At 48.2% G+C, this 26,937-nt stretch overlaps 1 protein-coding gene across 1 annotated transcript; it reads right to left on the bottom strand.

Annotated features, from left to right (window-relative positions):
• Nucleotides 1-1,415: 1,415 nt before the first annotated feature.
• On the bottom strand, nt 1,416-26,937 carry LOC142255430 (chymotrypsinogen 2-like). Its single transcript, XM_075327050.1, has 7 exons — nt 26,886-26,937; nt 26,685-26,788; nt 18,415-18,494; nt 18,153-18,231; nt 2,237-2,417; nt 1,714-1,847; nt 1,416-1,577 (listed from the first exon to the last, which is right to left on the bottom strand). The coding sequence occupies exons 1-7, from the start codon at nt 26,935-26,937 to the stop codon at nt 1,416-1,418; spliced, it is 792 nt and encodes a 263-aa protein (XP_075183165.1).

Genomic DNA, 26,937 nt, shown 5'->3' with positions numbered 1-26,937 from the left:
TTACGAGTACTGAGCACCTGAGCATGGTAGTGCCCGCTCATCACTAGTTACCAGTACTGAGCACCCGAGCATGGTAGTGCCCGCTCATCACTAGTTACCAGTACTGAGCACCCGAGCATGGTAGTGCCCGCTCATCACTAGTTACGAGTACTGAGCACCCGAGCATGGTAGTGCCCGCTCATCACTAGTTACCAGTACTGAGCACCCGAGCATGGTAGTGCCCGCTCATCACTAGTTACGAGTACTGAGCACTTGAGCATGGTAGTGCCCGCTCATCACTAGTTACGAGTACTGAGCACTTGAGCATGGTAGTGTCCGCTCATCACTAGTTACGAGTACTGAGCACCTGAGCATGGTAGTGCCCGCTCATCACTAGTTACGAGTACTGAGCACCTGAGCATGGTAGTGCCCGCTCATCACTAGTTACGAGTACTGAGCACCCGAGCATGGTAGTGCCCGCTCATCACTAGTTACGAGTACAGAGCACCCGAGCATGGTAGTGCCCGCTCATCACTAGTTACGAGTACAGAGCACCCGAGCATGGTAGTGCCCGCTCATCACTAGTTACGAGTACTGAGCATCCGAGCATGGTAGTGCCCGCTCATCACTAGTTACGAGTACTGAGTACCTGAGCATGGTAGTGCCCGCTCATCACTAGTTACGAGTACTAAGCAACCGAGCATGGTAGTGCCCGCTCATCACTAGTTACGAGTACTGAGTACCTGAGCATGGTAGTGCCCGCTCATCACTAGTTACGAGTACTGAGTACCTGAGCATGGTAGTGCCCGCTCATCACTAGTTACGAGTACTGAGTACCTGAGCATGGTAGTGCCCGCTCATCACTAGTTACAAGTACTCAGCACCCGAGCATGGAGGTGCCCGCTCATCATTAGTTACAAGTACTAAGCACCCGAGCATGGTAGTGCTCACTCATCACTAGTTATGAGCATCGAGCACCCGAGCATGGTAGCGCCCGCTCATCACTAGTTACGAGTACCAAGCACCCGAGCATGGTAGTGCCCGCTCATCACTAGTTACGAGTACTGAGCACCTGAGCATGGTAGTGCCCGCTCATCACTAGTTACGAGTACTGAGCACCCGAGCATGGTAGTGCCCGCTCATCACTAGCTACGAGTGCCGAGCACCTGAGCATGGTAGTGCCCACTCATCACTAGCTACGAGTGCCGAGCACCTGAGCATGGTAGTGCCCGCTCATTACTAGAGGTGATGTCTATTATGTGGAACACATAAATAAGCTTTGATTTTAATGAAAACATTGTTACAAAAATTGCTGCTGTAATAACTTGTAGAACTGGTGGAGGAAGGTTGAACTAGATGGACCTAGGTCTTTTTTCAACCTAAGTAACTATGTAACTATGTAACTTTATTAATGATCAATTTTCATAAAGAAACATTTAGTTAGCAGCAACAGTCTGCTCTATCCAGGCTCTAAGAACTGTCACACGGGCGTACACAGCGGGAATAGATGTGGAGCTGGAAGAGCTTCCCCAGGACACGATACCAGCCAAGGTCCAAGCTCCACTTCTCTGGCACACAAGAGGTCCACCAGAGTCACCCTACAAAAAAGGAAAAATAGTGACCAAATTATGTTATTTTTGAGTTTTTCATTCTTTTTATTCCAAACCAGAAACTTTTTCCAGAAATGTTATATGAGATTGGAAAGAATATCCTTAAATCTGTAAAGTCTCGTACCATGCAGGAGGAGGCTCCAGATGCTCCAGCGCAGATCATGGTGCTCTGGATGTTGGATCCCCAGTATCTCTGGCAGTCACTTGTGGTCAGAAGAGGCAGAGCTACCTGCTGCAGTTTGCTTGGTGTAATTTGTGCTGTACAAAATAAAGAAATGTAGTATTTAGAAAAGTTCAAACTGATGGACTTAAGGAGTCTTAATTAGTAATGAGTGAGCACTAGCATGCTCGGTACTCGAAACGAGCAGTTGGACGCTCAAACAGACTCAACTTGAGTGCCAAATGTAATGGAAGTCAAAGGGTGGCCTTCAGCATTTTTCCAGAAGATCTTCCAGATTAATGCTTGAGTTTCCCGTTGACTTCCATTATATTTCGTAGTTGAGTTGAGCCAGTTCAAGCTTCCGACCTGCTCGTTCCGAGTACCGAGCACAAGAATACGGTAGTGCTCGCTCATCACTTGTTCTACTATTGCGTGGTTGGCCATTGATCTGAAGTTATAAAACTCTTGAGGACCTAAAAATCCTTACATGCAGCACTGACGTAGCCCCATCCAGTGGTGACGCATCTCTCTCCTCCATTGAATACATCGGCGGTGGCAGCAACGCACACTGGGGACACACGGCTGTCGAAAGAGGCCGGGCTGGCCAGCTTGATAAGGGTGATATCGTTAACAATGGTATTGGAGTTGTAGTTGGGGTGTCTGAAGACCTGGTAAAAAAAAAGCCCATTCTCCGGTCAATATTTCTATTGATTATATAGAACTTACAATTACTTTCATGGTGTATTATATGGGATTTATTAAGCTTTTTTAGAATTTCTTACTCTGTTGACGGTCATGGTCTGAATAGGTTCAGTATTGGAAGAACGATCAAATTCACCCAGAATTACCCGGTGGGCGGTTCTGTGCATAAGAGAGGTAAAAGCATTCACGCTGAGCTGTATGAAATCACTTATAGGGACCGTGCTATCCGGTTCCCTTTATATTTTCAGATAATAAAACGTACACTTCTCCACAGGCTAATAATAAGCTTAAATAGAAAATTAACCGTTATTATGCCAGCTAAAATATCTAACGTGATATTGCAAATTAAAAATCAATAGTAAAATACTTACGTGACACCACAGTGAGCGGCGGTGACGACCCAGAGGCTGTTGATCAGGGAACCTCCGCAGAAGTGGAATCCGGTCCTGTCCTGTGAGGTGGAACCATACGCGTCAATACATTGCCTTATGCATTTCACAGCTTTCTCTTGGATTACTAGGACCCCATGAGGTCAAGCATGAGGAAGTGACACAGATGTGTGGTGCAGTTTAGAGCAAGGGTCTCCAACCTTCTAGCTCGGGAGCCACATGTGGCTCGCGGGCCCTTGATGTGTGGCTCGCGCCTGTCTTCCAGCTTGGTGCATTAGCACCAGGTCTAGCAAATTGCTGTCAAGAACAGGTCTCCAGATGGAGACTTTCGTGAGTAGACTCGCACAAAAGAGCAAATCTGACTGGGGGTTAGGTAGAAACCCCTGGATCTTGGTATACTGCCTTGGTGAGATTTCTGTGGAAAAGCTTTGGCTGTCATTATACTAGTAATGGAGTCTCTGGGTGTCACTAATGTGATGGAGTGGCAACTGGATGTGGCTCGTGACCTTGTCTCAGAGCTGAATGTGGTCAGAAAGGTTGGGAACCTCTGATTTAGTGTTTGTTACTCATCTTTATGCAACTGTCTCCAAGATTATTTCTCCCATTCTTGCTCTATACTGTGGATCTTCTCCACCTATTCCCCCACCTTCAAAAACTCAAAGCAGCTTGAAAACCAATCTCCTAGGGAAGCCTACAACCTGCAATAGCCCTGCTGTCACTGCACTGCCATATGAAAAGCTTCTTGATAGCTGGCACGCCACAGCCTAAAGATTAAAGAAGTATTATTTGCACTGTTGTGAATTACTTAAAAAAATAAATTTGAGTATTTTAAAGAAATTTTCCAACTTACCAAGAGATCCTCCAAAGAGGGCAAGGCACGAGAGAAGCCAAAGGAATGCCATTGTGGTTTACTTTGCGGCAAGTGACATTAGATCACATTTGTGTAGTTTATATACTCTCTAATGACCAATCAGGTTGCAGCTCTGCTTATCAGAAGTTTATGTTAAACACTTTTTTTAAACCTTCTATCAGAGGTCTTGGGTTAATATAGAAAACTCCACCACCTGCACCGAGAAGTAGAGATAAGCGCCAACTATACAGTACATTACGATCGATTACTTATGTTGCACAAGTCTTACATTACTTTGCAAAAGTTAGGCAATTTTTGTAAAGCAACAATGGATCAAAACTAGTAATAACCTAAAGTTTCTAATAGGCAGAAAGTTACTATGTAGACCAGTAAAATAATATTAACAAAACAATATTCTATCGGGCAACCCTTGATGTTGCATACTGTAGTAATCATGTTGTTTCGTGAACCGAATGTTATGCTCACGGAGCAGGCACAGTATTAATGGGTCCACTGGACCGAAAATACCTGGAGGAGCAAAGTGGACCAACCGCCGAGTCTTCACTACTACCACTGAAGGTGGCAGCAGGTATACACGCTAGTAAGTGGCCAGCAGAGGGCAGCCCCGGGGGATCTGCAGTACCTTGGCAGCCCGCGGCACGGATACAGTACAGTCTCTGATTGAAGCAACAGTGGCAACAGGCACTGCCCAATTCCTGCCCAATATCTAGAGTAATGTAATCTTCTCTGATGAGTCTAATTTTCAGCTTTGCCCAACACCTGGTCGTCTAAGGCTATGTGCGCACGTTGCGTACAAGCCCTGCAGAAATTTCTGCAGCGATCTGAAGAGCACATGTGCGCTTTAGATCGCTGCAGAAATGTCCGTAGTGAGCGCCGATTCCATGCGCTCTGCCTGCAGCTCCTGCCATAGACAGAGCAGGAGCTGCCGGCAAAGCGCAGGAAAGAAGTGACATGTCACTTCTTTTTGCGCAGCGCTTCGGCTACTCTTAAACGCCACGTGCGCACGGCCCCTGCACAATCTCCATAGACTGTGCAGGGGACGCAGGACGCATGCAGTTACGCTGCGCTACAAAGCGCAGCGTAACTGCATGTTTTTACGCGACGTGCGCACATAGCCTAATGGTTAGACGGAGACCTGGAGAGGCGCATAAGCCACAGTGTCTTGCACCCACAGTGAAATTTGGTGGAGGATCGGTGATGATCTGGAGATGCTTCAGCAAGGCTGGAATTGGGCAGATTAAACTTTGCAAAGGACTTATGAATCAAGCCGCATACAAGGTTATCCTGGAAAAACAGTTGCTTCCTTCTGCTCAGGCAATGTTCCCCAACTCCGAGGACTGGTTTTTCCAGCAGGACAATGCGCCATGCCACACAGCTAGGCCAATCAATGTGTGGATGAAGTGGATGAAGGACCACCACATCAAAACCCTGTCATGGCCAGCCCAATCTCCAGACCTGAACCCCATTGAAAACTTCTGGAATGTAATCAAGAGGAAGATGGATAGTCACAAGCCATCAAACAGAAGAACTGCTTACATTTTTGTACCAAGAGTGGCATAAGGTCATCCAAAAGCAGTGTGAAAGACTGGAGGAAAGCAGCCAAGACGCATGAAAGCTGTGATTAAACATCATGGTTATTCCACAAAATATTGATTTCTGAATCTTCCTGAGATAAAATATTATTAGTATTGTTGTTTCTAAATGATTATGAACTTGTTTTCTTTGCATTATTTGAGGTGTGAAAGCACTGTGCATTTTTTTGTTATTTTGACCATTTCTCGTTTTCAGAAAATAAATACAACATTTATTGCTTGGAAATTCGGAAATTCTGAGACACTGTCAGTAGTTTGGATTTAGTAACACCAAAACATAAACTTTATTTTAATCCACTACATTTACTAATTTCTTCAATATTCATATATACAGTAAGTGGATCCTGAAATGAGAATTTAAATACTGTGTCTATCAGATGCCTAAAATTGCAGCTCATTTAATTGAGCTCAGAGGCGCAAATCACAACTTCAACAATTTTAAAATAAACAAAGGTCACAATAGAATGTCTCCAAAGTAATGTACCAAGGGCCACTGCCTATCATTATGGTAGGGTGCATCCTTACATATTGCAGGGCAGTTGGGAATTTTTTCCTCATCAACATTCTGCCAACACTTGTCACAGGTGACAGACAGTCATGTGGTTTCTGGCAATAGCAGGTCACAGTGTTTGGCGTCGCAGAATGCTCCCTGACTTTCCATTGTTCCTGCTGTCAGTATTCATTGGTATAGGTAGCTTTCCTGCTGGATTCATCTCTCCCTTTTGGACCCAGCATGAGCTCGCCTTCCACCCAGCTGCTGATCATTACTATTCCCCTGGTGTTTAAATACCTCTTCTTTCCTTTGGACTGGTGCTGGAGATATTTTCAGTTCCTTCAAGGCTTGGTTGCAAGTAGGTGGTTGTACTGTGGTATTGTTGCTGAAAACTCAGCCAAAAACGTCTACCTGAGTCATCTAATAAGTAGTTCATGCTTTTTCTCCTGTGTGTCCTCCTTGTATAATCTACAGTGGTTAGTGAGGTTGACAAAAGCTCATCCCATCCATTCCCTATTTAGAGCTCAGCACTAGGGATACCTAGGGTCAGATATCCGGTTTGGCGTATAGGTACGGAACCGTACCTAGCATGGCAACAGTATAGGTGCTGGTACTTCCTCAATCCCCAATACCCAGTATGCATTATTGCTACCAATGCTCAATGGCCTACTTGCCCCAAATTGAAACCCCACCTCTGTCTGCAATTTGACAAATTTGATAACAGGATCAGAGAGATAAAAAAAAACACCACTTCTAGTAATCCATTTTGGGGTCTTTGCTGCAAAAGACGGATTGCACCTGACAGCAGGCGGTGGTTAGCAAATTATACAGAAAGCAGACACTCAGTGGTCAGCACTTTGAAGTGATTTTCTGGGGGCACTTTGTTAGTTGGTTATTTTATATTCTTTTACTTTTTTGCCATACTTCTTATTTTCACATTGATGCAAGGAAAAAAAAAAATGCACGGTTTCGCTGCGCTGCTCAGAAAGGTAGTGATAAGGTTATTTGGGATGTAGATTTATTAATTATTTACATGCCACTACGCGTTTCAGGAGGCTACCTGAGGAAGGGGGAGGTTGTACCCCCGAAACGCGTAGTGGCATGTAAATAATTAATAAATCTACATCCCAAATAACCTTATCACTACCTTTCTGAGCAGCGCAGCGAAACCGTGCATTTTTTTTTTTTTTCCTTGCATCTTTATCTCCCTATGGGAGCTCACGGGGCTGCTGCAGCCAGAACCAGGATCGTACTATCCGTTTGAATCTAACACCAGGGGCTGGGGAATCACCGCATCTGTGATCACGGGACCATCCGACCCGGAGGAGGAGCTGCTATCAGACGCCGGTCCGGCGGCTGCACACTGCACGTGGAAACCCCGATCGTGTGAGCAGAGACCTGCGGAGTCAGGAGGACTGGATCCCTGCTGACAAGGAGCGGTGAACTTGCGAACCCCCTTCAATACCACTATCAGTGTTGTACCTGACGTACAACACTATCAGGTGAGTGTGCACCTCACATTGTACATACCTCGGTACATTAAGATCCCACACAGGAGCGCCCTCTCTCTCTTTTTTTATTTTCACATTGATGTAATATTAAACTAACTCATGATCAGCTAATCTCACCATGATTCATAGAGAGCTATATACACAGTCTGTTATGAAACTCAGATATTGTGTTTACTGAAGCTGGAAAATTACCTATACGGGCAGATGTTCTTAGTACAAATCCTCCACTTCTCCCTAAAACAGTTAATTTTTAATTACCTATGGATATTTCTGGATAGTAGGATGACCTTGAACCACTGTGATAGACTGCTAAATGCTTTTTGCATAAAATAAACTGTGCAACCGCTTTAATCAACCAAAATATGAAAATAAGTGAATCTTTTTGGACTTAAAGGGAATCTGTCACCAGATTTGGGGCCTATAAGCTGCGGCCACCACCAGTGGGCTCTTATATACAGCATTCTAACATTCTGTATATAAGAGCCCAGGCCGCTGTGTAGAACGTAAAAATCACTTTTATAATAATCACCTAACACATTACTCCCAGTGTACCCCCCGGTTGCTCACCAGGATCTGTGCTGAAGATAAGGCCCCGTCACGTGGTACGATATATCGGGCGTTATGTCGTTGGGGTCACGTCGGTAGTGACGCACATCCGGCATCGTTTGATATATCGTAGCGTGTGACAACTACGAGCGACTGTTAACGAGCAAAAATACTCACCTTATCGTTGCTCGTTGACACGTCGTTCATTTTCAAAATGTCGGTCCTCCTTCTGTGCTCCGGTTGTTCATCGTTCCCGAGGCAGCACACATCGCTCTGTGTGACACCCCGGGAACGACGAACACAGCTTACCTGCGTCCCGCCGGCAATGCGGAAGGAAGAAGGCGGGCGGTATGTTACATCCTGCTCATCTCCGCCCCGCCGCTTCTATTGGGCGGCGGCTGTGTGACGTCGCTATGACGCCGAACGTCCCTCCCCTTTCAGGAAGTGGATGTTCGCCGCCCACAGCGAGGTCGTTCGGGAGGTAAGTACGTGTGACGGGGGGTTACCGACTTTGTGCGCCACGGGCAACAAATTGCCCATCACGCACAAACGATGGGGGCAGGTGTGATCGCACGACATATCGGCGCGTGTGACGCAGGCTATAGTCTTCTGGACTTCTGGATGGGGTGAGCTGATCCTTATTTGTTTGTTTTTACTCACCTAAATGGTCGGTGCAGTGCAGACTGGTCAGATGGGTGTCTCCATTCCCCGGGTGCGGCGCCTCCTCTTTTGGCCATCTTTGTCCTCCTTCTTCTGAAGCCTGGTTACGTAACGCGTCCTACGTCATCCCCACTAGCCGGCATTGAGGTCCTGCAAAGGCGCACTACAATATATTGATCTGCCCTACTCATGGCAGATCAAACTGCGCCTGCGCATAAACTCAATGCCGGCGAATGTGGATGACGTAGGACACGTCACGTAACCAGGCTTCAGAAGAAGGAGGACAAAGATGACCAAAAGAGAGCCCAGCTCCTGACCTCCTCTCTCCTTCACTTCCAACACTACACTGGCCTATGACCGTGCAACAACACACACCCAGCCAGGGCCTCCATTTTCATGTAGCATGTTGGGGGTGCAGCAGACGACTACCTCTCCCACAACTACCCCTCCACACCACGTTACACTCACTTGACTGTTATCTTGTATTGGAGTGGATTTAATTTAATTTAATGCTGAAGAAGTGAAGGATAACCCACTCCTGGTTTCACTCCATGCCGGTTATAGATCCTCTATACTGACCACTTTGAAGGAGCCTGTCTCTGGAGAAGCTGACTTGTTCCCGTCTGCGGCAGTTGAAAAGTTTCCTGCTGGAGAATCCATGGTGTGCTATTTGTTGTGTCTTTTCCCACATTTGTCTTACCTTCCTCTTATTGTTTTACGGCAGTAGCAAGACTTGTGTCTCACTGGCCTACACACTAGTTAGAGTTGAATCAGGGCGAGCAAGGGCTTAGGCTTGTGACCTTAGTTTTATAGACAATCATCTTGGCTACCTTGACCTTAGTTTTATAGACAATAATCTTGGCTAACTCATATATAAGCAGCTATTCTAGTATATGAATAGCTATCCAGATTCTTGTCATGTCACTGCATTGTTACTGTTTTGCTCCTTAAAATCAAAATCCGTTGTTATTAAAAATGTTTTATTACCGTTTGCAACGTTTTAAGTAATATGCCTCCCGTCAGGGAAGATCTGAAAAAATATGCATACCGTTTGTTTGTTTTTCCTGTTATTTATATTTTTCAGAAAATAAAACCGGTGAAGGACGGGCAGCCCGCGGACGGTCTGCATTTAACCAAGGGGGAGTGTGACGCCCTAGACCCCCAGGGGTCACAGTACACTAACATCATACACACACACACACCCCTGGGTAGGTGACACCAGTCAATCAAATCCTTGTTGCCACCCTCCAGGCTTGATGTCCACACCAGGTGGGGCGGAGCCAGGTGGTTGACCCCACCCACCAAGGAGTTCACAGGCCTGGAGGCGGGAAAAGACAGTGAAATGGTGTTAGGCAGTGAAAGTGAGAGGAGTGAAAATTGTTGGTGTCTGGGTTGGAGCCCAGGCACGTTCAGCAAGGTCGGCAGATGGTGGTGGCCGTTTGCAGGAGTTGGTGTAGGTCAGCGGGACCGTAGGACCGGGGTCAGGCGGTGGCTCGCCGGTACCAAACCGAGGAGCAGATTGAAGCCAAGCACCAAGGCAGGGTACTCAGACCCCGACCAGTCTCGGAGCCGCCGTAAAGGTCAAATTATCTGATTGCGGTCTGGACCTCAGGGATTCATTCCCACCTAAGTCCCATCAGAAGGCAACAGCCCAACCCGTCCGGATAAGTGCCACCGCCAAGGGCCAGAGATCCAAGGGCCAGCGCCTGCGGGCAAACGGGCTCTCCCGACACGTACACGCCGGGGAGAGGACTACCCGTGGGAAGCCATAGGAGTCAAATACACTTACACAGGTGCAGGAAAACGACAGCCACCATCAACCCGTCCGGGGAGAGTGAAAACAACGCAGCCGGCTGTGGGCCCCGTCCATCCAGCCGTTTGGTTTACCGGAGACTCTGTCCTTCTGTGTCTGATGAGTACAACAGTGCCATCCGGCACTGCAACGTGCACCCGCGCCCACGCTGCCTCCCTGCCTTGGGACCTGCACCTATACCTCCTCCATACTCCCCAAACGGGGCCCCCGGGATCAACAGCCCCTACCCACGGAGGGGTCAACACCTTAGCTGCTCTCCGCCATCGCTCCCGGGATCCCCCGTCACCAGCAGCGGTGGTGCCCACCATCACCACAACCCGTGGGTGGCGTCACGACCGACATCCCAAATACCCACCACAAACCTCCCCTTTTCACTCGTGGGCGAGGAGGCGCTGCTCGAGCCCCGGGTCTGGCCCTGTGCTCGAGCCACCGAGGAGCAGAAGCACAGGACCTGAGCGCCAGCGATTCCAGACGAGCGGCGTGCCCACCCCTCCGCCCGCGACATACACAGTGACTGCACAAGCAGAGTAGTGAGTGCAGCTCTGGAGTATAATACAGGAGGTAACTCAGGATCAGTAATGTATGCACACCGTGACTGCACCAGCAGAGTAGTGAGTGCAGCTCTGGAGTATAATACAGGATGTAACTCAGGATCAGTAATGTAAGGTATGTACACAGTGACTACACCAGCAGAATAGTTAGTGCAGCTCTGGAGTATAATACAGGATGTAACTCAGGATCAGTACAGGATAAGTAATGTAATGTATGTACACAGTGACTGCACCAGCAGAATAGTGAGTGCAGCTCTGGAGTATAATACAGGAGGTAACTCAGGATCAGTACAGTATATAACATTGTACTCCTCTTTATTATATGATATTTCATATTTTATATTGCATTTTTCTTTTGTAAAATTGAATATTATTTTACTTTGTGCTTTTGTTGATTCTTGGGCAGTAGGACACGGCTGGGACACTTAACCTCTGGAGGCTTCATACAGGCTGGGCAGGCTGAGACAACATGAAATGCTAATTCCTTGTATTGTACTTGATATTTTGTCTATATCTTTGCCTGCAGATGGTTTACTTTTATTATTTTGTTTGTATTTTGTAAATTCACCTTTGGCTTTCAACACTGCCTGAATCTTTCTGGGTATGTTCTTGATCAGAACCAATCATGTCTTGACCGATATCTGATGCCAGGTCTCTTCTACATGTTCCCAATGTTGGTGCATACTGGTCGAATCTCTTGGGTTTGTATACAGCTTTTTCTTTAGCGCTAACCACAAATTTTCAATTGGGTTGAGGTCTGGAGACTGTGGGGCCAATCCAGCAATTCTACTTCATTTTCATTGAACCATTTCTTCACCAATCTTGACATATGCTTCAAGTCGTTGTCTTTTGGAATACAATGTTGTCCTTTTCGTATCTATAGTAATTGGGTATACAAAGTAACTCGTCAGTATTGAGACCACCATCCATCCTGGTCAAGTATCCAACGCCTTTGGCTGTGGAACACCCCCATATCATCAGGTTTCCTCCACTGACCTTGAAAGTTCCTTCAATTTCTCGATCCGTTATCCTCTTTGGCCCTTGTTTTTTCCAGACCTGTTAACACCCATTAGAGCCTAGACTATTGACTTTTATCTCATTGCATCAAATCACCCGTTTCCAATCCAACTCTTCATTTTTCATACTTTTTTACAAACTGCAGCCAACGCTTCCTATGATGATATTGAAGTTAAGGCTTCTTGTGCTTTTTGGAGGCCAACAGTCCAGACTTCAGATTGAAAAAATAAACATATTTGGTATCATTCTGTCTGAACAACTTTGATCTGTCACAACAAGAAATGTTTGAACCATATGTTAAACATAAAAAAACACCAGAATTACTGTTTTTTTAATATTCTACTTCCCTAAAAAATACAATCAAAATTTCAACCTTGACATTGTCAAGTCAAAAGGCGACAAAACATTGTGAGGAAAAAGTGCTTAAAAAAATGTATTCAAAACCACTTGAAAAATGCTTCCACAAAATAAAACCAAAAAAAGCAGTATTTCCTGAAGTAGATTCCTTTTGAAAGGAATGATCAGTAATCTGTGATCGGTAGATCTAAAATTCAAAACAATACATCTATGGGAATATAAATCCCCAAATGGTTTATATCAAAAGTGATTACATTTATATAATGCAAACTCTTTAATTTGTAATCATTTCTACATGGTTTTGTTTTTTATATGTGCATTCATATTTGTCCTTTTAAGGCCTATTAGGGCTTCGGAGGACGAGTAGACGTTGAGCGGGAATACCATTTACGCAATTTAGGGTGCCGACCTCCATGGCTAGGTGGGGTCATCTTGGGGCTAAATAGGGTCAGGATCATTCATCAGTACTTTGTAATTCACATTTTTATTTGCTTCACTGGAGATTCATATTCACATAATGTGTTGTTTTGAATATTAATGCTTTTAATTAGCATAATTAATACAAGTGGTTTTAGCATTTATTTTTTCTGTGAACAAATAATTACTGTAATACTCTAATTCATCAAATACTTGAAAATAGGGGTCCCTTCTGTTGGAGTCAAATCGATCTAACATTTATGACCTATTTACTAGATACAGTAGTTGATACTTCGCGATGAGCGGGCACTACCATGCTCGGGTGCTCTGTACTCGTAACTAGTGATGAGCGAGCACTACCATGCTCGGGTGCTATGTACTCGTAACTAGTGATGAGCGAGCACTACCATGCTCGGGTGCTCAGTATTCGTAACTAGTGATGAGTGGGCACTACCATGCTCGGGGGCTCAATACTAGTAACTAGTGATGAGTGAGCACTACCATGCTCAGGTGCTCTGTACTCGTAACTAGTGATGAGCGGCACTACCATGCTCGGGTGCTCAGTACTCATAACTAGTGATGAGCGGCACTACCATGCTCAGGTGCTCTGTACTCGTAACTAGTGATGAGCGGCACTACCATGCTCAGATGCTCTGTACTCGTAACTAGTGATGAGCGGCACTACCATGCTCAGGTGCTCTGTACTCGTAACTAGTGATGAGCGGCACTACCATGCTCAGATGCTCGATACTCGTAGCTAGTGATGAGCGAGCACTACCATGCTCGGGTGTTCGATACTCATAACTAGTGATGAGCGAGCACTACCATGCTCGGGTGCTCTGTACTCGTAACTAGTGATGAGCAGGCACTACCATGCTCGGGTGCTCTGTACTCGTAACTAGTGATGAGCGAGCACTACCATGCTCGGGTGCTATGTACTCGTAAATAGTGATGAGCGAGCACTACCATGCTCGGGTGCTCAGTATTCGTAACTAGTGATGAGTGGGCACTACCATGCTAGGGGGCTCAATACTAGTAACTAGTGATGAGTGAGCACTACCATGCTCGGGAGCTTGGTGTCGCAGGCGGAGGAGGGGACGCTGCGCTCACCCACTGCTCGGGCCCGGCTGCTGCTGCCGCTGCTGTTGCTCGGTGGTGGCTCGAGCGGTAGGCCGGATCCCGGGGACTCGAGTGGCGCTCCTCGCCCGTGAGTGAAAAGGGGGAGGATTGGATTGTGGGGATTTGATATTGTCCACCCACGGTTGTGGTGAAGTTGCTGTGCCGCACAGCACGGTGGTACTCACTCAGCCAATGATGAGGACACAGTTCTCGGTAAAACACACAGCTGGATGGACGGGTCCCACAGACGGCTGCGGTGTTGTTTCTCCCGGCAGGTTGATGGTGACTGCCTTTTCCTGCACCTATGTAGTGTAACAGTTCCAATGGGTTCCCACCGGTAACCCGCTCCCCAGCTTGAAGGTTGCTGAAGGAGCCCCTTTTGCCCGCAGGCTCTGGCCCTGGGAACTTTAGCCTTGGCGGTGACTGTGTTTCCCTCTCTCGGTTGGACGGTTGCCTTTTGTCGGGACTTGGCTGCTGGGAAACCCAGGAGGTTCCCTTCGCTAACGGATTTGGCAAATTCACGGCGACTCCTAGCCTTACCGGGGTCTGTAAGCCCCTGCCAGATGGTGCTGACTTCTCTTTGTGTACCGGTCTGGTACCGCCGGGCCACCGCCCGTCCACGGTCCTTACGGTAAACTCCGATAGGCCACTCCTGCAGACGGTCACCACCGTCTGTCAACCTTGCTGATCCGTCCGGGGCACACACCCGGACCAACTTCAGGCTGCTTAACTGCCACTTCACTCCTCTCTCAACTCTACTCCAAACTCATCTGCCTGTTTTTCCCGCCTCCAGGACTGTGAACTCCTCGGTGGGCGGAGACCAACTGCCTGGCTCCACCCCCTGGTGTGGACATCAGCCCCTGGAGGAAGGCAACAAGGGTTTTTGTCTGACTTCGGTGTGCCTGACCGAGAGTGTGGGGTGTGTAGGTGTTGTTCTCTGTGGCCCCTGGCTTGTCCAGGGCGCCACACTTGGTACTCGTAACTAGTGATGAGCGGGCACTACCATGCTCGGGTGCTCGGTACTCGTAACTAGTGATGAGTGGGCACTACCATGCTTGGGTGCTCGGTACTCGTAACTAGTGATGAGCGAGCACTACCATGCTTGGGTACTCAGTACTCGTAACTAGTGATGAGTGAGCACTATCATGCTCAGGTGCTCGGTACTCGTAACTAGTGATGAGCGAGCACTGCCATGCTCAGGTGCTCAGTAAACATAACTAGTGATAAGTCAGTACTACCAAGTTTGGGAGCTCGGTACTCGTAACTAGTGATGAGTGGGCACTACCATGCTCGGGTGCTCAGTACTCATAACTAGTGATGAGCGAGCACTACCATGCTTGGGTACTCAGTACTCGTAACTAGTGATGAGTGAGCACTATCATGCTCAGGTGCTCGGTACTCGTAACTAGTGATGAGCGAGCACTGCCATGCTCAGGTGCTCAGTAATCATAACTAGTGATAAGTCAGTACTACCAAGTTTGGGAGCTCGGTACTCGTAACTAGTGATGAGTGGGCACTACCATGCTCGGGTGCTCAGTACTCATAACTAGTGATGAGCGGGCACTACCATGCTCGGGTGCTCAGTACTCGTAACTAGTGATGAGCGAGCACTACCATGCTCAGTACTCGTAACTAGTGATGAGCGAGCACTACCATGCTCAGTACTCGTAACTAGTGATGAGCGAGCACTACCATGCTCGGGTGCTCAGTACTCGTAACTAGTGATGAGCGAGCACTGCCATATTCGGGTGCTCAGTAATCTTAACTAGTGATAAGTCAGTACTACCATGCTTGGATGCTCGGTACTCGTAATGAGCAGTGGGATGCTTAGATTGGTTCGACTTGAGTATCCGTGTATAATGGAAGTAAATGGAGAACCAGAGAATTTTTAACGAAGATTTCCCAGCAAAATGTTTGAGTTTCACATTGACATCCATTATACTTGGGTACTCAAGTCTCGCCCATCCGACCATCCATCTGCTGTTAACAAGTACCAAACACGCAAGCATGGTAGTGCTCGCTCATCATTACTTATAACCTATCCATTAGATAGGTGGTAACCTGTTGACTGGTGGGGATCTGACTGTTTTGGACCTCCACTGATCTGCAAAATGGACCACTTTTATTCCCATTAGAATGATTTCTCCTGCTCCAGGACTTTAGATTCCATGTAGAGCATAGGCCCGGTAATTAAATGGTAATGCAGGTGTCCTGTCCAGGCTTTCCTATTTAGTGACAGGAGGTGTCAAAACCCCAGGTTTTGGGAAGTGGGGTATGTATGATGATCACTAGTGAAATTCTGGACTGGAGATATGTCTCACTGAGGTTGTAAGACTTAGTTATTTGAACCTGGAAGATACTCCAAGATATTAGATGCTGAGAGGGATAATTGGCCTTGATAAGGGCGGTGTTATTGTGAACAGTCAAAGAGATGGGTGGGATCGTTGGTCATATATCTCCACCCTAAGGTGTGGTCCAGCTGTAAAAATGAAGGGCTCTGAACCCATTAGGTGTTCTGTGTAGGGAGGTGAGCAGACCTCCTAGAGCTGTGGTCACACTGATTAACTGAACCTTTTCCTGAATGGGTAGACCCCGCTGTTAACAGCTGTCTGTTTTCTTTATGCCAAAACCATGTAAAACCATTCCTGTGGTGACTACCTTAACCAGGAAGCAAGTGAATTGTAATATACCAACTAATATATATAATAAAAGTTATAATGTCATATTATAGAATACAATGCATGACTGAAAATTGGTTCTGTTACAAACAGATTAAAAATTGTTACAAAATGAAATCCCATTGTAGTAAGTTTATTAATGTTGATTAGTCCTAGAAACACATTTAGTTAGCAGCAACAGTCTGGTCCATCCAGGATCTAAGAACTGTCACACGGGCGTATACACCGGGAGAAGATACAGAGCAGGAAGAGCTTCCCCAGGACACGATACCGGCCAAGGTCCAAGCTCCACTTCTCTGGCACACAAGAGGTCCACCAGAGTCACCCTATCAATAAAAAAAGAAAAGGAGTGAGCAAACTATAGGTTATCAATTGCAGTTTTGAAATACCGGTACTTTGAAAAATATTATGCAATGGGGGAAAAAATGATATCCTTAAATCTGTAAAGTCTCGTACCATGCAGGAGGAGGCTCCAGATGCTCCAGCGCAGATCATGGTGCTCTGGATGTTGGATCCCCAGTATCTCTGGCAGTCACTTGTGGTCAGAAGAGGCAGAGCTACCTGCTGCAGTTTGCTTGGTGTAATTTGTGCTGTACAAAATAAAGAAATGTAATATTTAGAAAAGTTCAAACTGATGGAATTGAGTCCTAATTAGTGATGAGCAAGAACTACCATGCTAGGTAGTCGAAATGAGCAGGTAGGACACTTGGATGGACTCGACTAGTAAATGAGGGACTTGAGCATTTTTCTAGAAGACCTTCCCCAAAAATGGTTTCCTGCTGACTTCCATTATACTTGGTATAAAAGTCCAAACTGATGGATTGGAGTCCTAATTTATGGTGAGCACTCTCATCTCGGGTGCTCGGTACTCGAAACGAGCAGGTCAGATGTTTGGATAGGCTCGACTCAAGTACCAAGCATAATGGAAATCAATGGGAAATTTGAGCATCTTTCCAGATCTTCTGGAAAAAGGCTTGTTTACTATTGACTTCCATTATACTTAGTAGTCGAGTGGAGTCCGTGTGAACGTCTGACCTACTCATTTTGAGTACCAAGCACCGAAGTATGGTAGTGCTCGCTCATCACTAGTTACTAGTACCGAGCACCTGAGCATGATAGTGCACGGTCATCACTAGTTACGAGTTAAGAACACCTGAGCATGGTAGTGCCCGCTCATAACTAGTTACGAGTACTGAGCACTCGAACATGATAGTGCTTACTCATCACTGGTAACGAGGACTGAGCACCTGAGCATGGTAGTGCTCGCTCATCACTAGTTACAAGTACCAAGCACCCAAGCATGGTAGTGCTTGCTCATCACTAGTCCTAATATTATGTGGTTGGCCCTTCATCTGAAGTTATGTTATAAATATCTTAAGGACCTATAAATCCTTACATGCTGCGCTAACGTAGCCCCATCCAGTGGTGACGCATCTCTCTCCTCCATTGAAAACATCGCGGTAGCAGCAACGCACACTGGGGACACGCGGTTGTTAAAAGAGGCAGCGCTGGCGAGCTTGATAAGGGTGATATCGTTAACAATGGTATTGGAGTTGTAGTTGGGGTGTCTGAAGACCTGGTAAAAAAAAAGCCCAGTCAATATATCTATTGATTATATAGAGAAATCTATTAGCATTTATATATACGTATATGTCCATCAATATTAGACTTTCTTAGCATTTCTTACTCTGGAGACGGTCATGGTCTGAATAGGTTCAGCAGAGGAAGAACGATCAAATTCACCCAGAATTACCCGGTGGGCGGTTCTGTGTAGAAGAGAGGTAAAGAGTAAAGACCCTCTGGCTTTTACGATTAGATGAACTACATCAATTCAGTAAAATAGGAAAATAATAAAACTCACACTTTTGTTATAATTCTGTCCAATCTTGTGACAATTTCATACATATGAGATTAATATAAATATAAACTGCGAGTTATAAATCACTTACGTGACTCCACAGTGAGCGGCGGTGACAACCCACAGACTGTTGATCAGGGAACCACCGCAGAAGTGGAATCCGGTCCTGTCCTGTAGGGTGCAGTCATGTGTTACTACGTTGGTTTGTTATTGCTACAGAAGCATGTTCTCTCACATTGTAGAAACAAATGATGTATTAACAATTAAAAAGAAGGGAATTTTGTTTACTTACCGTAAATTCCTTTTCTTCTAGCTCCTATTGGGAGACCCAGACAATTGGGTGTATAGCTTCTGCCTCCGGAGGCCACACAAAGTATTACACTTTAAAAAGTGTAACCCCTCCCCTCTGCCTATGCACCCTCCCGTGGATCACGGGCTCCTCAGTTTTGGTGCAAAAGCAGGAAGGAGAAAACTTATAAATTGGTCTAGGGTAAATTCAATCCGAAGGATGTTCGGAGAACTGAACCATAAACCAAAAGAACAATTCAACATGAACAACATGTGTACACAAAAGAACAACAGCCCGAAGGGAACAGGGGCGGGTGCTGGGTCTCCCAATAGGAGCTAGAAGAAAAGGAATTTACGGTAAGTAAACAAAATTCCCTTCTTCTTTGTCGCTCCATTGGGAGACCCAGACAATTGGGACGTCCAAAAGCAGTCCCTGGGTGGGTAAAAGAATACCTCAATAAAAAGAGCCGAACGGCCCTCCTCTTAGAGGTGGGCAACCGCCACCTGAAGGACTCGCCTACCTAGACTGGCGTCTGCCGAAGCATAGGTATGCACTTGATAGTGCTTCGTGAAAGTGTGCAGACTAGACCACGTCGCTGCCTGACACACCTGCTGAGCCGTAGCCCTGTGCCGCAATGCCCAGGACGCACCCACGGCTCTGGTAGAATGGGCTTTCAGCCCTGAAGGAAGCGGAAGCCCAGAAGAACGGTAGGCTTCAAGAATCGGTTCCTTGATCCACCGAGCCAAGGTTGACTTGGAAGCCTGCGAACCCTTACGCTGGCCAGCGACAAGGACAAAGAGCGCATCTGAACGACGCAGGGGCGCCGTGCGAGACACGTAGAACCGGAGTGCTCTCAACAGATCCAAAGAGTGCAAATCCTTTTCACATTGGTGAATTGGATTAGGGCAAAATGAAGGTAAGGAGATATCCTGATTGAGATGAAAAGGGGATACCACCTTAGGGAGAAATTCCGGAACCGGACGCAGAACCACCTTATCCTGGTGAAACACCAGGAAGGGGGCTTTGCATGACAGCGCTGCAAGCTCAGACACTCTCCGGAGTGATGTAATTGCCACTAGAAAGGCCACCTTTTGCGAAAGACGTGATAAAGAGACATCCCGCAGCGGCTCGAAAGGTGGTTTCTGAAGAGCCGTTAGCACCCTGTTAAGATCCCAGGGCTCCAGCGGACGCTTGTAAGGTGGGACTATGTGGCAAACTCCCTGCAGGAACGTGCAGACCTGCGGAAGCCTGGCTAGACGCTTTTGAAAAAATACGGAGAGCGCCTATACTTGGCCCTTGAGAGAGCCGAGTGACAAACTCTTGTCCATTCCGGATTGGAGGAATGAAAGAAAAGTGGGTAAGGCAAACGGCCATGGAGAGAAACCGTTATCAGAGCACCAGGATAAGAAGATTTGCCAAGACCTGTAATAGATCTTGGCGGACGTTGGCTTCCTGGCTTGTCTCATGGTGGCAATGACATCCTGAGATAACCCTGAAGACGCTAGGAGACAGGACTCAATGGCCACACAGTCAGGTTGAGGGCCACAGAATTCAGATGGAAAAATGGCCCTTGTGACAGCAAGTCTGGTCGGTCTGGAAGCGCCCACGGCTGACCCACCGTGAGATGCCACAAATCCGGGTACCACGACCGCCTCGGTCAGTCTGGAGCGACGAGAATGGCGCGACGGCAGTCGGACCTGATCTTGCGTAACACTCTGGGCAGCATCGCCAGAGGAGGAAACACATAAGGCAGTCGGAACTGCGACCAGTCCTGAACTAACGCGTCCGCCGCCAGAGCTCTGTGATCCTGAGACCGTGCCATGAATGCCGGGACTTTGTTGTTGTGCCATGACGCCATGAGATCGACGTCCGGCGTTCCCCAGCGGCGACAGATCTCTCGAAACACTTCTGGGTGCAGAGACCATTACCCCGCATCCATGCCCTGACGACTGAGAAAATCTGCTTCCCAGTTTTCTACGCCCGGGATGTGAACTGCGGAGATGGTGGAGGCTGTGGCTTCCACCCACTGCAGAATCCGCCGGACTTCCTGGAAGGCTTGACGACTGCGAGTGCCACCTTGGTGGTTGATGTATGCGACGGCAGTGGCGTTGTCCGACTGGATACGGATCTGCCTGCCCTCCAGCAACCGCTGAAAAGCCAATAGGGCTAGATACACTGCCCTTATTTCCAGAACATTGATCTGAAGGGAAGACTCTATCGGAGTCCAGGTTCCCTGAGCCCTGTGGTGGAGAAAAACCACTCCCCACCCTGACAGGCTCGCGTCCGTGGTGACCACAGCCCAGGTTGGGGGTAGGAAGGATTTTCCCTGCGATAGAGAGTTGGGAAGGAGCTACCACTGAAGTGACGTCTTGGTTGCAAGGGAAAGAGAGACGTTCCTGTCGAGGGAAGCCGACCTCCTGTCCCATTTGCGGAGAATGTCCCATTGGAGCTGCCGTAGATGGAATTGCGCGAAAGGCGCTGCCACCATCTTCCCCAGGAAGTGCATGAGGCGCCTTAAGGGGTGTGACTGACTCCGAAGAAGTGATTGCACCCCTGCCTGCAGAGAAAGCTGTTTGTCTCGCGGTAGCTTGACTACCGCTGACTGTGTATGAAACCCCATCCCGAGGTAAGTCAGTGATTGGGTCGGTGTCAACTTGGATTTTGGGAAGTTGATGATCCACCCGAACTGCTGGAGAGTCGTCAGAGCGACTGTAAGGCTGTGTTGACACGCCACCCGAGAAGGGGCCCTGACTAGGAGATCGTCTAGGTAGGGAATCACCGAGTGGCCCTGAGAGTGTAGGACCACCACGACGGATGCCATGACTTTGGTGAAAACCCGTGGGGCTGTCGCCAGGCCGAAAGGCAATGCCACGAACTGAAGGTGTTCGTCCCTGATGGCGAAACGCAAGAAGCGTTGATGTTCGGGTGCGATCGGCACGTGGAGATAAGCATCTTTGATGTCGATCGATGCTAGGAAGTCTCCTTGTGACATCGAGGCGATGACCGAGCGGAGAGATTCCATCCGAAACCTTCTGGTTCTCACGTGTCTGTTGAGCAGTTTGAGGTCCAGAACGGGACGGAATGATCCGTCCTTTTTTGGCACCACGAACAAGTTGGAGTAAAAGCCGCGACCACGTTCCTGAAGGGGAACGGGGGTCACAACTCCTTCTGTCTTCAGAGCGTCCACCGCCTGAAAAAGTGCGTCGACCTGAGCGGGGGGCGGAGAGGTTCTGAAGAAACGAGCCGCAGGACGGGAGTTGAACTCTATCCTGTAACCGTGAGACAGAATGTCTCTCATCCATCGGTCTTGAACATGTGGCCACCAGGCGTCGCCAAAGCGGGAGAGCCTGCCACCGACCGAGGATGCGGTTAGGGGATGCTGAGAGTCATGAGGAGGCCGCCTTGGAGGCAGTGCCTCCTGCGGCCTTTTGGGGGCGTGACTTGGACCGCCACGCATAGGAGTTCCTCTGGCCTTTCTCCTGCCTGCTGGACGAAGAGGATTGGGGCTTGGCGGAGGGACGAAAGGACCGAAACCTCGATTGTATTTTCCGTTGTTGAGGTCTCTTAGGTCTGGACTGGGGTAAGGAGGAGTCCTTTCCCTTGGATTACTTAATAATCTCATCCAATCGTTCGCCAAACAAGCGTTCGCCAGAAAACTGCAAACCGGTTAAGAACCTCTTGGAGGCAGAGTCTGCCTTCCATTCGCGCAGCCACATGGCCCTGCGGACTGCCACAGAGTTAGCGGATGCCACAGCTGTACGGCTAGCAGAGTCTAGGACTGCGTTCATGGCGTAGGAAGAAAAAGCTGACGCTTGAGAAGTCAAAGACGCAACTTGCGGAGCAGAATTACGTGTGACAGCATTAATCTCAGTCAGACAAGCCGAGATAGCTTGGAGTGCCCACACGGCTGCAAAGGCCGGGGCAAAAGATGCGCCCGTGGCCTCAAAGATGGACTTCACCAGGAGCTCTATCTGCCTGTCAGTGGCATCCTTTAGCGATGAGCCATCTGCCACCGATACCACAGATCTAGCCGCCAATCTAGAGACCGGAGGATCCACCTTGGGACATTGAGCCCACCCCAATAACGACTTCAGCGGGGAAGGGGTAACGCGTGTCAGTGAGGCGCTTAGTAAAGCGCTTGTCCGGAACCACTCTGGGCTTCTGGACAGCGTCTCTGAAGTTAGAGTGATCGAAGAACGCACTACGTGTACGTTTGGGGAACCGAAACTGGTGTTTCTCCTGCCGAGACGCCGACTCCTCCACAGTAGGAGGCAGGGGAGAGAGATCCAACACCTGGTTGATGGACGAGATAAGATCATTTACTAATGCGTCCCCCTCAGGTGTATCAAGGTTAAGGGCGACGTCAGGGTCAGAACCCTGAGCTGCGACGTCCGCCTCGTCCTCCAGAGAGTCCTCAAGCTGGGAACCCGAGCAGCATGAAGAAGTCGGGGAAGATTCCCAGCGAGCCCGCTTAGCCTGTCTAGGACTGTGGTCCTGGCAGGAGTCCTCCGCGTGGGACCTAGGGCCCAACCTGGGAGCGCGCTGTGGCTCAGACCGAGAGGGGCCTGGAGGTGACGATCCAACAGGGGCCGGCCCTGAGTAAGGACCGGTCTGGACTGCAAAGCTTCTAGCAGCTTGGCAGACCATTTGTCCATAGACTGAGCCATGGATTGTGAAAGTGACTCAGAGAGTTTCTCAGCAAAAGAGGAGAACTCTGTCCCTGCCGCCTGGACAGGGGGAGCAGGGGGGTCTACATGAGCCGAGGGGTCCACTAGTGACCGAGGCTCCAGCTGAGCAAGTGAAACAGGGGTCGAGCATTGCTCACAGTGAGGGTAGGTGGAACCCGCAGGTAACATAGCCCCACAAGAGGTACAGGCCGCAAAAAACCTCTGTGCCTTAACAGCTTTGCTCCTTGTGGACGACATGCTGTTGTCTCCTAGGAGAATGATCGGGCAAAAACAGGGTATACAGCCCGACCGAACAGAAATATATATATAAATACGTATCTATTCCGGCACCCTGGGGGGGACCAGCACCGGGTGACCGGTGTGGCTTACCGACCGCTAACAAGCGGAGTGTGTGTGTCCTCCAGATTCCCAGCTTTAGGTCCCCTGGAGCTGCAGAGCTGTTCCTGAGAATCCTCCACCGGCAGAATGCCCAAAAAATGGCTGCCGGAGATCTCAGGGGAGGAGTGGAGCCGTGGGCGGCGCCAGGAAAGTGCGGGAATCTGGGGTCCCCACAGTGATCAGTGAGGGGGGAGGAAACATGCAGGATGCTCCAGCCCTCACATCCGACGTCAGGTCGGCAGTCCCGCCCTTACCCCTGACAGGCAGGCCCGGGGGCGGGATTTTTGCGACTAGGCCGCAATGAAGCCGGGGACTAAATTTGAGACCGCGCCCGACAAGCAGGCACTGTCGGCGCGGAAGTCCGCCGGTCTTCTCAATTCAGCAGCTGCCGCAGCGTCCGGGAAGAAGGTGCGCTCCTGCATATTCCCCAATGGGGACACAGAGTACCTTAGAGTTGCAGGGCCCGGTCCCTGAGGTTGAATAGACTCCGGTCCGGCAGATTCCCACAGGGGCTGCGGAGGGAGCACGGTCCCAGCAAATGGCTGACCGTTCAGGATCCCACTTCTCCCAGAGCCGCTAAGGGATGGTGAAGGAGACGGCATGAGGCTCCGGCCTTTGTACCCGCAATGGGTACCTCAACCTTAACAACACCGCCGACATAGTGGGGTGAGAAGGGAACATGCCGGGGGCCCCGTGGGGGCCCTCTTTTCTTCCAACCGACATAACTAATATGAGAATGCATGAGTGGATGTGTGCCTCCTTCCACACAAAGCATAAAACTGACGAGCCCGTGATCCACGGGAGGGTGTATAGGCAGAGGGGAGGGGTTACACGTTTTAAAGTGTAATACTTTGTGTGGCCTCCGGAGGCAGAAGCTATACACCCAATTGTCTGGGTCTCCCAATGGAGCGACAAAGAAAATATATTTTAAGGTGTTAAATTTTGATCATTTCAGGTAATTTAAAAAAGCTTCTGTGTGTATATCAGGAATTACCTTATTTCTTGTATTCTACATTTTTCACCAGTTTTCTCCTCTGCAATCTTTATTTATAATTTTCTATTGTCTCTGAGCTAGTGGGTGGAAGCTAACTTGTTTATGTCTCCCATACACAGCACACACAGACATGAGGAATTCCTGCTCTCCTGTTTCTATATAAGAGCGTAACAATTGTGATCGCAGAGAGTGTGACAACGATCGTGCCCGTACGGAAGGGTACGAAGGTAATGTAGAAAGACTCATTTATATTTTGATGTTTTGGAAAGCAGAATGGACATTATACCAGGAAGGGGAGCATTATACAAAGAAGAGGGACAGGATGGGGCTCATTAAGCAAGAAAGAGGTACAGGATGGAGATGTTATGAGGTGTTCTGCCCCTCACTCATTAGGTGTCATGGTGACTTCAGACTCTATTCACATTGCAGAGTCTGCAGGCAACCTGATGCTTCTTAATTGCTTAGCCAGAGTCAAGCATCGACTGTTTAGTGCTCTCTGGTCATCAGTTTAGCAGGAGTTAATTCCTGCTGGCTGGTGAATTACTGCTGGGGTCACAGGTTGCTGACATCCTATCACCGCCGCTCAACCATATAAAATATGGTGGAACTTAGCCTCATTTGCAGAATATAGCTCTAGCTTTGCTCCAGCGATACTGGTCTTGTGCGTGGTGAACCAGTTGTTGGTGAACTTTTGTATGCTATTTAGTGTGCGGTGGAAATATCCTTGTGGTTTGTTTAATTCCTCTCTGCACCTTATTTCTTCCTGAGCACGTATTGTCTTTTCCCCTGTGTGTGCTTGCAGTAATCTTGAGTCTGTCAGTATTTGTAGCATTCATTACTCCTGCCCCAGCCTTCCCTAGGGTTAGGGGAGAGCAGGTGTTAGACCATTGCTACTCAGGAGTTAGGGCTACAATGACGGTCTATACCTTGCCGCCATCTGGCGTATCTATGGGACAGTTTATGGTCCCTAGTCTGAGGGCCAGTCTAGATGCCCTTATTCCTAGTTACCTTGTCATACCCTTGACAGGAGTATAACACACCAAGATGGGGGTCATTATACCTGGATGGGAATCACTATACAAGAAAGGGGCCACTGTACCAGGAAAGAGCCCAGGAAAGGGAACAGCATACCAGGATGGGGAACACTACTATTGGATGCAGGAAATTATACCAGGAAGAGGCCCGTGATGAGGGATATTTTATCAGGATGTGAGACATTGTTACAGGAAAGGGCAGGATGGTGGACATTATTACAGTAGGGGGCCCAGGACAGGGTAAAGCCGTTCACAAAGCAGGACCCCAAGAACCCTGAAACCCTTTAACCCCTATAAAGGGATTTGGAATTACACAGGGCCCTGGAGATCACTTTCTGTGGTAAGCTGCAGTCCAATGAGAGTAGTAGTAAAGTAGGGTCAAACCAGGAAATGCAGAACAGAGAGGACAAAATCAGGCTGGCAAGGAAGTAATCGGAAAACCAATCAGGGGTCAAATCCGGATCGGGTAGCGAGGTACAAAAACGGTAGGCAGGAGGGTAGTCAGAGAAGAGGCTGAAGTCAAAACACTGGAATCACAGAACAGAATGGGAACCAGGATGCAGGAATTCAGAACTATCTCTGGCAGCAGACAGGAGGGGGAATTAGAAGGGTGTGGTGTGTTCCCATTGGCTGTAGCTGAATGGTGGTAACTTCAGCTGGAAGACACACGCCACAGTCGGCCAGTGGTACTGTAGGTCCTAGAGAAACCTAGCTTAGTGGATGAGCGAAGCCTGCGCCCACCAAAGCCGCTGGCACGACTCATCTCCTATCACCAGCATTATCCACAGCGGGAACACGGTGCCATCTGGTGATGGAGGCAGAAGTCGCAGGAGCGGACTCTGGTGGAGACGTGACTATAACATTAAAATTAGAATCTCCTAGCATTCCTTAACAGTTAGGTTTACTCTTCTTCAGAAACATTTGGTTAAAAGTAAGATTTAAAATAAGAACGTAAAGTCTTAAAATGTCGCAAGTTACCTGAAGGGACACCTGCCATGGCCAGGAACCCGACACTGCATTTTCACCATTCACAATTCTGGCATAGCCGGAAATAATAGGCTTAATGGCTGGTACACCGCAGCCTGAACATTGAAAAAGAAAAGTAAAAAAACACATTCTTCAGTAAAGGAAATTAATTTTTGAAATTTAAAGTAGTAAAATACAACTTTTTCATCTTACCAAAGGTTCCGCCCAGAAGGGCAAGGCATGAAAGGAGCCACAGGACTGCCAT

Source organism: Anomaloglossus baeobatrachus, chromosome 10 (assembly GCF_048569485.1).
Source record: "Anomaloglossus baeobatrachus isolate aAnoBae1 chromosome 10, aAnoBae1.hap1, whole genome shotgun sequence".
NCBI classification, from domain to species: Eukaryota; Metazoa; Chordata; class Amphibia; order Anura; family Aromobatidae; genus Anomaloglossus; species Anomaloglossus baeobatrachus.
The sequence above is the reverse complement of the archived record's forward strand: the minus strand, read 5'-3'. Positions and strand labels throughout refer to the sequence as shown.

Bases quoted from the DNA above. Each gene is read 5' to 3' on its own strand.
- LOC142255430 (XM_075327050.1), bottom strand. From the start codon at position 26,937: ATGGCAGTCCTGTGGCTCCTTTCATGCCTTGCCCTTCTGGGCGGAACC. The intron at 26,789-26,885 runs GTAAGATGAAAA...TTCAATGTTCAG, and splicing joins CCTTCTGGGCGGAACCTTTG to GCTGCGGTGTACCAGCCATT. The intron at 1,848-2,236 runs GTAAGGATTTTT...TATTTTGTACAG, and splicing joins GGGCTACGTCAGTGCTGCAT to CACAAATTACACCAAGCAAA.